At 44.0% G+C, this 12,982-nt stretch overlaps 1 protein-coding gene across 1 annotated transcript in view; it reads right to left on the reverse strand.

The window, feature by feature from the left end:
- The window catches only part of BMPER (BMP binding endothelial regulator), a 255,604-nt gene that overhangs the window by 218,586 nt on the left and 24,036 nt on the right, over window positions 1-12,982 (reverse strand). The window contains exon 3 of the mRNA XM_040259659.1: window positions 2,410-2,509. Within this exon, the coding sequence (XP_040115593.1) occupies window positions 2,410-2,509 (100 nt within the window). The remainder of the gene's footprint in view (window positions 1-2,409; window positions 2,510-12,982) is intronic.

A 12,982-nucleotide genomic window follows, 5' to 3' on the forward strand; every position in this document is an offset into this window, starting at 1 on the left:
TGATAAAGGAAACAGCAGGACAAGAAAGAAAGATTACACACTAGAGCAACCCAAGGTGCCCCCTGTCCCATGATAACAAGAGACAAACTGAAAGCCTTGGGCATGGTCCCTTCACACATTCTGCTTCCACCCTGTAGCATCCGACTCATCTCTCACTGCTGAGGCTGCCTTGCAAGATGAAGCTGGCAAATCACCAGTTAAAAGATGGAGAATGAAATGGAAGAGGTTCTTTAAGGTGAATCAACAGTAAATCAGACACACATTAATTCAGCAACGTATTCTTCATTGTAACTACTTTATCTGACCATCAGCTTGGGAGATTCCTAAGAAATTACTATTTCAAGTCTTGCATCCATAGCTCTCCGATGTCATGTGAGTAAAACATCTGACTCCCAACTCCGTAGGAAAGAGGTGAGAAGTAAATGACTGATTACTCCTACTCCAAAAGGCTTCAGAAAACACACTGTTATAGTCAAGGCCATCAGGTATTTATAGAGTACCCACTATATTTATACTGAGAAATGCTTACACACCAGACACTGTGCTAAACACTTTGCTTCTTACCATTAGCTACCTCTCCAACACAATTGCTATCTTCGTTTAACAGGTGAGGGAATGCAGTAGAGAGAGGCTCCGTGTCTCCACTTGCTCAAGTGGAAACCTTGAGGTATTAGTTTCTCAGGCTGCTGTGACAAATTATCACAAGCTTAGGAGCTTAAGACAACAGAAATGTATTCTCTCACAGTTTCAGAGACTAGAAGTTCCAAATGAAGGTGTTGGCAGGACCATGCTCCATCTGAAGATTCTGGGGAAGAACCCCCCTGGGCTTTTCCCAACTCTTGGTAGCCAGAGACATTCCTTGACTTGTGGCAACACAACTCCAACCTCTGCCTCAAGTATTTATTTATAGCCTTAAACATTATAGTTTACTCTTATAATTATAGTCACTCACAAACAACTGGGCATTAATTCTTGACATGTGGACTTCATATAATAGTGTGTGTTGAAAAGTTCAAACTCTTAATTGAGTATAGAGACTTGGGGGTTGTCACTAGAAATGGCGCTTTAGTTTACCTGGTTTCTAAAGAACTGCTTTTGAGAGCTCTACAGAAGGGGCCCCTCTCTTGCTGCTCCAAAATTGCATTCTCTTCTGTGAGGGTAGAAATCACCAGATCAAGATCTCTTTCAGAGGTACCCCACCCAGGCTGCATATTAAATCCCCCAGGAGCTTTTCAAAAAGACAGATGCTAAGCTTCTCTTCCCAGAGCAAGTGAATAATGTGAATCTCAGCAACACAGCCCAGGCATTCATACCTGCTTCTCTCATTACACGGCCACCTCCTCTGTGTGTCTCTGTCTTCTCTTCATATAAAGACACCAGGCATAATATATTTGGAGCCAGCCCTAATCTGGCATGATCTTAACTAATTATATCTCCAAAGATCCTATTTCCAATTAAGGTCACATTCTGGGGTTCCTAGTGGATGTGAACTTTTGGGGAACACTCTGCCACCCAGGATGCATCTTTGGGGTGAGAAATCTCTTTGCAGCCCAGGACTGTTGGATCTGGACTTGGCAGTGTGACTCCAGAACCACATCCTGAAGCACTGTGCTGATTTTGACATCTGCAGGACCATACTACATACATTAGGCATCATCAGAGCAGGACCTGGCTCCTGTCCTGAGGAGCTGACAATCTCCTGAACACAAACGAGACAATGAAGGAGAAAAATCACATCGCTGAAATGTCTGTGTGGCCTTCTGATGCCATGGAAACTTGGCTATGATGTGAAGGATGAGGGCTGGGGGACCCTGAGCACAGGCAGCATCTGGGCAGGTTGGGAGGAAAGACCTGAGTGAAGGCAGAAGCAAGGCTAGAAGAACAGGTTCTAGAGAGATGGGCATGCTGGAGAGTCACAGGAGATGGGGCGGAGGGTGGGGGGTGGTGGAATAAGAATATTTTAAGGATGTTTCAAAGACAAAGGGAAGAACTTCAGTTTAATTCAGAAGAAAAAACTTTAATAGGGACCAAAATGATATAAACTGGTCTTAAAGACTCCTCTGGCAGAGGTGGGCAGGGCAAGCTAGAGCGTGGAAAAACTGAGCGCTGAAACTTCTTGACAAAACAGGCTTGTGTGTGTACCAACATGCAGGGGCATCATGTTCACATCTCTTCAAGGACATTTTAACAACTTGCCTCAGAAAACAGGCCAACGACACAGATGCTCTCTATGCTTTCATCCCCCACTAGGAGACTCCTCCTTACCACCAGCCCCTCAACACTCACTCGCGTCCCTCCTGACAGCCCCTGGCATCCCAGCCAAAAGCTGAATGAAGAGAAAGGTGAGAGGAAGAGAAATAAAAACGCCTGCAGGAACAGCCAAAGAAAGGCAGCCAAGACATAAATCACCTTTGCACCGCTCGCAACAGGCTCCCCTCTGCTTGATGGCCAAGGCACAGTCTCTGGACAACACTGGGCACTTCTCTCTCTTACAGGTCACTTCCTTGTTCTAGGCAAAAAAAAAAAAAAAAAGAAGAAGAAGACAAGACACATTTGAAATCAGCTTCAAACAGAATCCCCAGAATCCTAGCACACAGTTGAGCCTTTCCCAGCTTCCGTCTTCCTATCTTGCCTTCATCTTCACGAGACAACTCTGGGATAGCTAACGAGATTTTGCTCCTTGGGGAGCAGGTATATCCATCCAGGAACAGACTGAGATTAGAGGCAAATGAACAGGATGGAAAGTCCCTTCTTGACCAGCCAGTTTAACATAGATAACCAAACTCCAAGAGAGAGAAGCTTTCTTTTGCTCTACCATTTCTTTCTGGTACACACTATAGAAATGATAATATTTGTGTAAATCATATTTTGCCCATTGGGCTACCTGGGCCAGGACTGCATTGTGAGAACAAAAATATTTGCACACGGCTGTCCAACTATCCTTAATAGTAGAGTGCATTAACATGCAGCAATCTAAAGTTCCAACTCAAATAATGACAAAGTTGAGTATTGAATCGGCTCAGTAAGAGAAAAAATAATATTCCCCATGCCAAGCAGAGACACAGGCGTCAGTGTTTTATAGCTGTGGGACAGCTGTACTATATTAGCACTTATGCTAATGAAAGTGTGGTGAGTATTTGCATCTTTGGTTTTATCCAGAAAGGTTAGCTGTTAAAATGACTTTGAGAAGATCCAAATATGATGCATTACCTGTTTGCAGAACAAGATGCACATGAACCAAAAATGCTATGTCACAACACTTCAACAAGACTGGACTGGAAAAGCGCCTACTAAACGCTAGGTGAGTAATCATTCTTATTAAATTCCTGGGAGATAAATATTATCACTCTCTCATTTATGCACAGGAAAATTGCTGTTCTGAGTAGCTCTGACTTTTTGAAGATCATATAATTTTGCAATCATAGAGGTGGGTTTCAAAATTGAGCTCACAAACGTACACAAGGCCCACCTCCTACCCTGAGTTAAGGCTGGAATGACCACATTCATCGCCTGATTTGGGGACAGACTAGAGAGGAGCAACTGACCAGCTCTCTTACCTTGAGGTGAACACTTCTGGAACATGTGCAGGAGACTCAGCCCTGACAAAGACCTTGGGAAGATTTACAAGTGTAACCAGTAGTCTTCAAAGTCAAGAGACTAAAGAAGATCTCTCCGGTTCTATTCTAGCACCAAGGAGAGATGTACGGAGTGTCTGTAACTGTCTGAGTGTATGTGTGCGTGAGAGAGAGAGGGGGTGGGAGGGGATGGTATGTTGGGGGCTGGGAATCCAAGTTCAGCCTATACATGAAATTCCAGCTCTAAATCAGTGCTAAGATAAAACAGTCTCAATTGCTGTTGCTACAGTCTCAGTCTTGCTGAAGTGTAACATACTATTTTTGGTCCTTGTTCTACAAACAGGTAATGCATCATATTTGGATCTTCTCAAAGTCATTTTAATGGCTAACCTTTCCAGATAAAACCAAAGATACAAATGCTCACCACACTTTCATTAGCATAAGTGCTAATATAGTGCTTCTCTCCAATCCCCTGGGAGTCGCAGAGCCTCTCAAGGCGCTCCCAGGGTCTAATTCTAAAATGAATCCAGACTGTCATCTCCTCCCTTTCTGAATGAGCAGAAGCCCTGAGAGTCTGAGAACTCCACACTCTCTAGCTCACCCATCACCTCTCCCCTAGAGTGAGTTACATGGAGCCTGGGGATGGGTGAGCCCCTGCCATCCCAACAGCTCTATTTCTACACAGTCTTGTTGTCTCAGTACCCTGATGGCTTTGCAAGGCCACTGAAGCGTGGCAATAATAAGCCCACCCCAACCAATGTTGCTCAAACATTCCCACTGGATGCCACACACAGAAAATGACCATAATTTCCAAGGCCAATTGTAAACACTCTGATGGGGTCATCCCAGGATCTGCCTGGCCACTGAAAGAGTGAGCATCAGTCTTCAGGCATTGTACCCCTTCCTGCAAGGCTGGTAGGCAGACTTCTAGTTTTCTCGTTTATTGGTTATTGGTGTCTGATCAGAAGGTGTGGTTGAGCCAAGTAATCCAGTCTCCTTTTCTTTCCCCATTTTTGGCATCTGTTATGTGATAAGAATTCTCATAGAGAATCTCACCAACTCCTTAAAACACTATGAGGCAGTGATTCTCAGCCTGGGCTGCTAATCAGAATCCGTGCGCAGTTCTTCAGGAAGCCTGGCACTGTCTCCCAGCCCCTGAAGCTCAGATCTGATTTCTCTCAGGACCAGGCTCCCCAGATAATTCCAGTGTGCAGCCCAGGCTGAGAACCACTGCCACGAGAAGAGTGCTCTTCCTGCTGCAAGAACCGGGTGGGCTCAGGAGCTGTCCACAGTCCCAGAGTGAGCAGCTGACTCCAACCTGAACCCAGATATCCTGGCTCCAAGCTGGGCAAAGTTCCTTCCCTCACCCTCTCTGTTTCATAATAAAGGTGGCATCATGACTCACTGTCAGTCTCAGCCCTGCAATTTATGTTCACACTTTCTTCTTAAATTACAAATGTAATACATAGTTATGGTCACCTTTCAAATTAAAGGAGTATTTTTTAAAAAAATTATAGTGCTCTTTAACCACCACCAAAGTAATCGAGAACATCGATCAGGTATATACGCTGCTCGGCATGATGAACACTGACTTAGTTTCGCAAACAGCAGTTACACAAAACCATAGTTTTGATACCAGATGTCCCCACCCAGGGCATTACCTCAGAGCATCTGTTAAATCTGCTTTATGCATTCAGCAAACCTGGCTACAGCCTTAAGGAAAAGTCACTCCAAGTGCATCTCCTCTCTGAAAGGAAAACTCCTTAGACACAAGGAATTAAAAATTCTAAGGGTAGTCAGGGTGGATGTGAAGGCAAAATTTGGGATCTAATGAACAGGAAGACACATACTCTTACATATCAGAACTCTGCTAAATTAGAAACCCAGCAGGCAGTCAAAAACCATAGATCCAAGATCCACAATAAATAGCTTGTAATTACAGTTCAGCACAAAAGTTATTTCAACCAGATGGTTTGTAGATTCACATCTGGAATTTTTTTGTGTATACACACACACACACACAGAACAAACCTAAACCTTAGCTGTAGGTTTAGGGAGTTTTCCCCCACTTCTGATAACACTTGGGAGGTTTTTTTTATTTTCTACCAAGGGTCATGTTGGTACAGAGCTGCCAGATCTGATCATTTCCCTGTTGTCTGGTTGCGTGGATGCAGAGCACAAGCCCAGATTCCCAGGCCCTCCAAGAAACAAAGAAAAACTTCAGAGAATCACTGGTGAAAGGCTGATTCCTCCATCCCCTTAATTGAGTCCAGCAGCTACAGAGTAAATTCAAGCACAGGTTAATTAAGACCACTCACTTTGCTTTCCCTGATTTTGCCAAGGGACAAAAACACTGGTCTTCAAGCCAGCTGCTCTGGTAGGAAAGGGTACACACACAAAGCCGTACCTTCCAGACTCCCTCTCCATTGGCCACCCCATTGCACGTGCACCAAATGTCCTCTGTTCTTACTCAAGATCATGGCTCATTCAGTTCCTTTTCTCATTCAAGAAATGTTTTCTGTTACAGATTCATGCTTACCAAACACTTTCTATGTATCAGGCTCTGTGCTAAGAGCTGCATATGCATTATTTCACAAAAAAAATCCACATCATCCCCATTTTACAGCTAAGGAACCAGAGTTAGTCAACTTGCCCAGGCCCCACAAGAGGCAGATTTGGAGTATTGGTTTGGTCCAAAAGTTCGTTCAGGTTTTTCTGCAACATGGTATGCAACATTGGTTGGGGTGGGCTCGTTATTCCCATGCTTCAGGGGCCTTGCAAAGCCATCAGGGTACTGAGACAACAAGACCGTGTAGAAATAGAGCTGTTGGGATGGCGGGGCCCACCCAACCCCAGGCTCCATGTAACTCACTCTAGGGGAGAGTGATGGGTGAGCTGGAGAGTGTGGAGTTCTCAGACTCTCAGGGCTTCTGCTCATTCAGAAAGGGAGGAGATGACAGTCTGGATTCATTTTAGAATTAGACCCTGGGAGCGCCCTGAGAGGCTCTGCGACTCCCAGGGGATTGGAGAGAAGCACTATATCAGCACTTATGCTAATGAAAGTGTGGTGAGCATTTGTATCTTTGGTTTTATCTGGAAAGGTTAGCCGTTAAAATGACTTTGAGAAGATCCAGATATGACTCATTACCTGTTTGAAGGCATGCACTTAAATGCTCCACCAGCTATTTCCCAGGCATTCGGGATACTAACAAGAACTAAAGAACATCACAGTTCCAAGGCCCCAGGGGAGACTGGTGCCTTGCAGGTGGTTCCACAAACATGAAGTGAGCGCACTGACCAGAGCTGAATAACTCCGAGGTGCTGTGTCATCATCAACCATGACAAGGTCCACAAACACCAGCTTGTTTCTGATAACAAAGAAAGATGCACTATTTTGGACATGGATCGTTATCTGTGCCTATCACATCGCTGATGGCTAGGCTCATATCTCCAAGTAAATCTTCCCCAAGATTTCATCTTGAATTTGACTCTTCCCAAATCTACGCCACAGAAATGGTGGTAAACATGCACTGGAGGAAAATGTCAGAAGATTTTTAAAAACCCAACCTAGCCCATGCCTAAGGATAATAAACCTCATCACATTTTTCATTCTCAGTCTCTGTCTCCCCATGTTTTCCACTTTCTAGGGTCAGCAAGCCTGTCATTTACCTGTTGTCAAAGGCATCTGTTTGCATTAATGCCTTCTTTTGGAAAGACCAAATATATCAAAACTCAAAACACAGCCTCTGGAGGCACATGAAATGAAGTGCCAACAAACAAACATTAAAGAGGGGCATAAGGAGTAAAAAGGAAAAAAAAATTACATGGCTGGCAACAAAGCTCTATAAGGATGCAAGCCAAACCACACAGCTCTGGCCACAGCCAAGTTCAAACAGGACTTCAGCAGCCAGCTTGCTGTGTCTAAGATCTGCCACTAGATGGCAGCACAGAGTACCCCGGGCTTAGAAATGTGGCCAGGAGACCGGCCAGTGTCTCCTGAGCATTTTTCAGTGTCTGGTGTGGAGGTAAATCATCTCTCACTGATTTGGGCTGGGTGGGGAGAGGAGGTTAGAGAAGACAGCAAATCGCCATTGTGAGGATTTCCTGTTTGCTTTTCTCAACGAGAAAAAAAAAGTTTTTGAGATGCTTTTTTTTTTATTTCAAGCCAACGTCTTGAAGATTTTTTTTTTTTCCTAAGATTCTTCCAGTCCCAATCCTATTATGGACTATGGGAAGTCCATACCTGACCTTTCATTTATATTTAAAAATAATAATGAAATACAAATCTGGAGAAGAAAGCACAGCAGCTGATATGATAGAGTGATCAGGGAGAAATGTCAGCTGGCAGATGCCGTATTTCTAGACTATGAAATGGCAACACACATTTCTTGAAATAAGAAGGAAAATGAAAGTACTGGGTGCCTTGCCTGCTGATCCTCCTGTGATTAGCTATATTAGGAAGGTGGCAGGCCACCTAGAAGATGGTGTGATTTTTCCCTCCTTTCTTGTCTTTTATGAAAGCAAAGCCTGCCTTGGAGGCAAACAGCTGTCATTTGGCGAACTCACAAATTCTAAGTGCCAGATCCTCTTTCAGAAAATCAGGAAGGCTGTGAAGTTGTAATATTTTTTTCTGCCCCAAGTGAACAACAAAATATGTCAATAAGGTACATGGGCCAGGTAGTATCATTAGAGGGGATAAATAGGTAGAATTCTCTTTCCTAAATTAGAAACTCTCCAGACTACCAAAAGACAAAAACACTGGTTTCCAAGCCAGCCTCTCTGGTGAGAAGGGGAACATACAAAGCCATGCCTTCAGGACTCCCTTTCCACTGGCTGCCTTATCCCACAGGTACTAAGTGTCCTCTGCTCTTGGTAGAGTCTGGAGTCTGTTCCCGCCAGACTACACTACCCTACCCTGCATGTGTGCACACACTCTCTGTCATTATCACTGTAGCCTTATTTAGGGAGGGGATGGAGCCCCTATTAAAATACAAATATCTACGGGGCTAGACTCATATGGATTCTGACTAAGGCGTTCCCTCTGTCATCAGCTCCAGTCAGGGGACATATGTCCAGGACAGTGACTTGGAGAAGGAGAGGAGGGGCAGTTCTAAAGCAGCCAAACCAAAGCTATGGTCCATGTGCCACCGGACCCAGTGCTATGGCAGGGAGAAAGAAACCACGTGGCAAGCTTCCCATCTCTGCTCCAGAAATCTCCTGGAGGAAACAAGACACCAGACACGAGCAGGATCACAAAACACTGCAGTGTAACTTCTGGCCCCCAGTGAGAATTACAGAAGAGAATTCCACCTTGACTCAAAAGCTATCACAGATGGTGAGCACAAACAAGACACTTTGACCCTTAATCAAATTCTCTTTATTAGAGAACTTGAAGTGCACACACAGTATTGTTGCGCTATTTGAGAGTCTTAAAATTGCTCGCAGAGGAAATTTTTTTGAGAGATACAGATGTCTTCTGTCAAGTTTCCCAAGGAAGAAGGTGATCCAACATGAGCGCATGTATTCTCCTTGGAATTCCAAGTCTTCACACACGTAGTCAAAGAGGTCAACTTTTCCTTGAAGTGCCTCCATTGTAACTCAATTCCAGCTCCAAAAGAACCAAAAAGGAATTTTATGGTACTTTTGTACACCAGTCACAATTTCTCCTAGGCAATATTATAAAACGTCTCATAAACAGAAGAATAATACTTTATGTTTACATAGCACTTTTCTTCTAAAGAGCTCTGCAGACATTATTTCATTAATCCTCACAGGTTTCCTAAGATTTGCAGACGGAGGAATGGCACACAATGAAGTTAAGTGTCTCAGGTCCCTCAAAGAGCTAGCTAGCAGTGAACTTGGGAAGCAAACCTGGTTCCCAGACTGGGATTAAGGGGCCAGCCAGGGAGGTTAGTTGCTAAGGCACAGCATTAAACTTTATGAGTGTATCATATTAAAATTAGGTTAGCTCCTACATGACTGTTGAGAGTTTAGGACTAGACTAGTATGTAGTTGAGCGAGTCTGGAGATTTTCTGGAAAGACAGACCACCTGGGTCAGATATGTGAGGGCTCCTGTCGTGTTCCCTGCCCTGTTAGAAGGTAACCTGTGAAAGATGTCACAGAAGAGATGGGTCAAAACTCAAATAAACAGACCTAGCTGAAAAATTACAGTTCTAGAATGCAGAGACACAGACAGAAGCTGAAAGAAAAGACCCGGGGTGGGGCAGGGGGGGTAGGTATCACTGATACCTGGTTTTGATCATTGAAAAAGTGAAGTGATTCCCTCTCCAGAGCATACAATCTGGGGAAATCGTGCAAGCTAGCATGAGCCTCCGAGAGGAGACAACACAAGTTTGTACCTGCTCCAGCCGGGCTCCTCTGGATGAAATCTGTTCTTAATCTCTGAGAAAAGAATCATTGGAAGGTGAGGGAGACTGAGATAGCTCAGTGGTTGCCAATGGCAATAGTAAACTTGATCGATGATTTATTATTTTAATTAAGCTTGGACTGGCTCATTCTTTGTTACTGACAGTACAATTGACTTCATAACTCTTGCACCAAAAGAGCTAAGGGCGGGGGTGGGGGGGAGGCAACTTGGTCCACTCCAAAGTCTTAGTGTACAAGTACGAGGCTCCAGGGCTCCAGACCATGTTTCTCAGCTCAATGAACGTTGAAACAACACCGACACAACCATTTTTAAGGTGAAGAAAGTGTGTTCAATAGGGAAAATGAACCAAACTTCCCAGCTAAGAAGAGGCTAGACACATCCAAGGTCAGTAGAGGTGAGGGGTGTCAATGGCCCTCGCTGTTAATGTAAAGTAACATTTCCAGATTTTTCTGAATGCCCCAACCCCCACCACTTTTGCAAATCCCTTCACTATCAAAAGCCAGAGCTGACCCATCTCTAACGAAATTCTATGAAGTGGCAGTAATAGTTTTCCAGGCAGGTTGCTGAACTATTAAGAATAATAGCTCCTGACATTTATAGAAAACCTATTATTTGCTAGATTGTGCTGAACATGCTTTGTGTATTATGTCCTTTTTAACCCTCACAACAAACCTAAAGAATGCACTGATTTACCCATATTTTATGGGTAAAGCTGGGGCTCAGAGAGGTTATTTTTTATTAGTTTTTATTGGAATATAGTTACTTTACAATGTTGTGTTAGTTTCTGGCTGTACAGTAAAGTGAGTCAGTCATCCATATACATATATCTACTATTTTCAATTTCCTTCCCAATTAGTTCACCACAGAGAATTGAGTAGAGTTCCCTCTGCTATACAATAGGTTCTCCTTAGTTATCCATTTTATATGTAATTGTGTATATTCAGAGAGGTTAAAAGGCTCACCCAGCTTCACACAGCTGCAGCAGGGATTCAAACCCAGGTCTTGCTGATATCAGAATCGGTGATTTCATCGCTATACCAGCTTGCCTGGTTTAGAGGTTAAGATGACCCATCTCTTCCTTGCAGCCAACACATTTAAATGTGTGCCTTTGTTAAGCACTTCCCCATTTTAAGACCATTACAAACCTTAGTTTATGATTCTGTTTTGAACACAAGAGTAAAAATAGTGCCTTGTAGAAAAAATAGATTAAGTCTCTGACTTAAAAACTCAAAACAAGTGTCAGCCTCTGAGTGCCCTGTCATTTGCAAGTCAGACCAGAGCCCGGACCAAAATCCTCCAAGTCCTCTGGTTTCTTTCGTGATTTGGGGGCGCAGGGACAGAGTGTTCCTCTCCCAGGAGGCTGGCAGCATCCCATAGCCATACTTTTGGAGTCTTTACATGAAAGCATCTTGCAAGAATATAGTTTTGGAGACTTAATGTGAAAGCATCTTGCAAAACATCTCACAATTCATTGCACTCCATCTGGGAGTGTTATTCTTTCTGCCTCTAGTCTAGGCTCGGCAAGCCTTTACCCCAGAGACCTGGACCCTGGCAAAGGCGGCCTTCCCCAGCCCAGCTAACGGCTCAAACTCTGAACAAAGCTGCCCTTGAAGCCCAGCCATTTAAAAGACTTTATGAAGTCCACTGGGGCCCCCCGATTATTTTGCAACAAGTCATATCCCATGAAGAAATTCACTTCTCTGCAACACAAAACAGAGGGAGATTAAAGAAAAAGGCAGAGGGGGTGCAAGGGGCTGGAGAAAAGAAGTAAGACCCCCTGTTGCTCTGTCTGGCCAGAATCGTGTCTTTTAGTGCCCATATCCTCTACCAGGACGATGTTCTGATGATATATGGCCCTAATACATCACTAAATGACAGTATTCTCCTGATACTGTACCTTGAAAATATGACACGTGCCAGCAGAAGCAGCGGGGGATTAATAAGGAGGCCCTTTTTATATTTAACTTACCTAACATTTCAATTCTATTTTAATGGGCTTTAGTTTGTTGGGGGGATTGTTTGGGGGTCCTAAGCTGTTTAAAGATCTAGGTCTGGCATTTTTCGGGGGGGAGGGGCACCTTTTCAAGGACCTCTCAGAACAAAGAGAAACAGGCCATTAGACTGTCCCAGCCACTCAAGAACAGCTCTGATTTAAAACAGGGCAGTGTCAAACAGCTCCTCATTCTGTTTAATCATATTTTGAAATAGAACCAAAGCATTAGAGAAGGCAGAAGACAAAAGAAATAACCACCAAATAAAAATAGTAGCCCAAAGAAAGTAGCACTGCCTGGTTTTTATTAGACTATACATCGTATAAGCAAGCGATCTGCTGGCAGCACCACATTAATGTAACTGGAATGCATTGAGCACAGAGCAGCCAGTGACTGAGTGCAGGGCACCCCGTCACAGATGCAGCTCTGGGACACCACTCAGGCTCCCAGAAGCAGACCGGAAAATCAGAGGGTGGGCTGACTGCATCCTCTTCTACCAGAGAACAGGAGCCAGGCATGAGACCTTAACGGAGTGATTGTCAGCATCCTTTATGTGGTCCACATTCCCAATTCAAATGATGAATCTATGACGGATTTTAGATAGTGTATTAAAAAGGAAAGACATCACTTTGCTGACAAAGGTCTGTCTAGTCAAAGCTATGGTCTTTCCGGTAGTCACATACAGATGTGAGAGTTGGACCAAAAAGAAGGCAGAGCGCCAAAGAATTGATGCTTTCGAAATATGGTGCTGGAGAAGACTCCTGAAAGTTCCTTGGGCAGCAAGGAGATCAAACCAGTCAATCTTAAAGGAAATAAACCCTGAATACTCATTGGAAAGACTGATGCTGAAGCTGAAGTTCCAATATTTTGGCCACCTGATGTCAAGAGCTGACTCACTGGAAAAGATCCTGATGCTGGGAAAGATTGAAGGCAGAAGCAGAGGGAGGCGTTAGAGGATGAGATGGCTGGATGGCATCACCCATTTAATGGATGTGAACTTGGGCAAACTCTGGGAGATGGTGAGGGA

Source organism: Oryx dammah, unplaced genomic scaffold (assembly GCF_014754425.2).
Source record: "Oryx dammah isolate SB20612 unplaced genomic scaffold, SCBI_Odam_1.1 HiC_scaffold_18, whole genome shotgun sequence".
NCBI lineage: Eukaryota > Metazoa > Chordata > Mammalia > Artiodactyla > Bovidae > Oryx > Oryx dammah.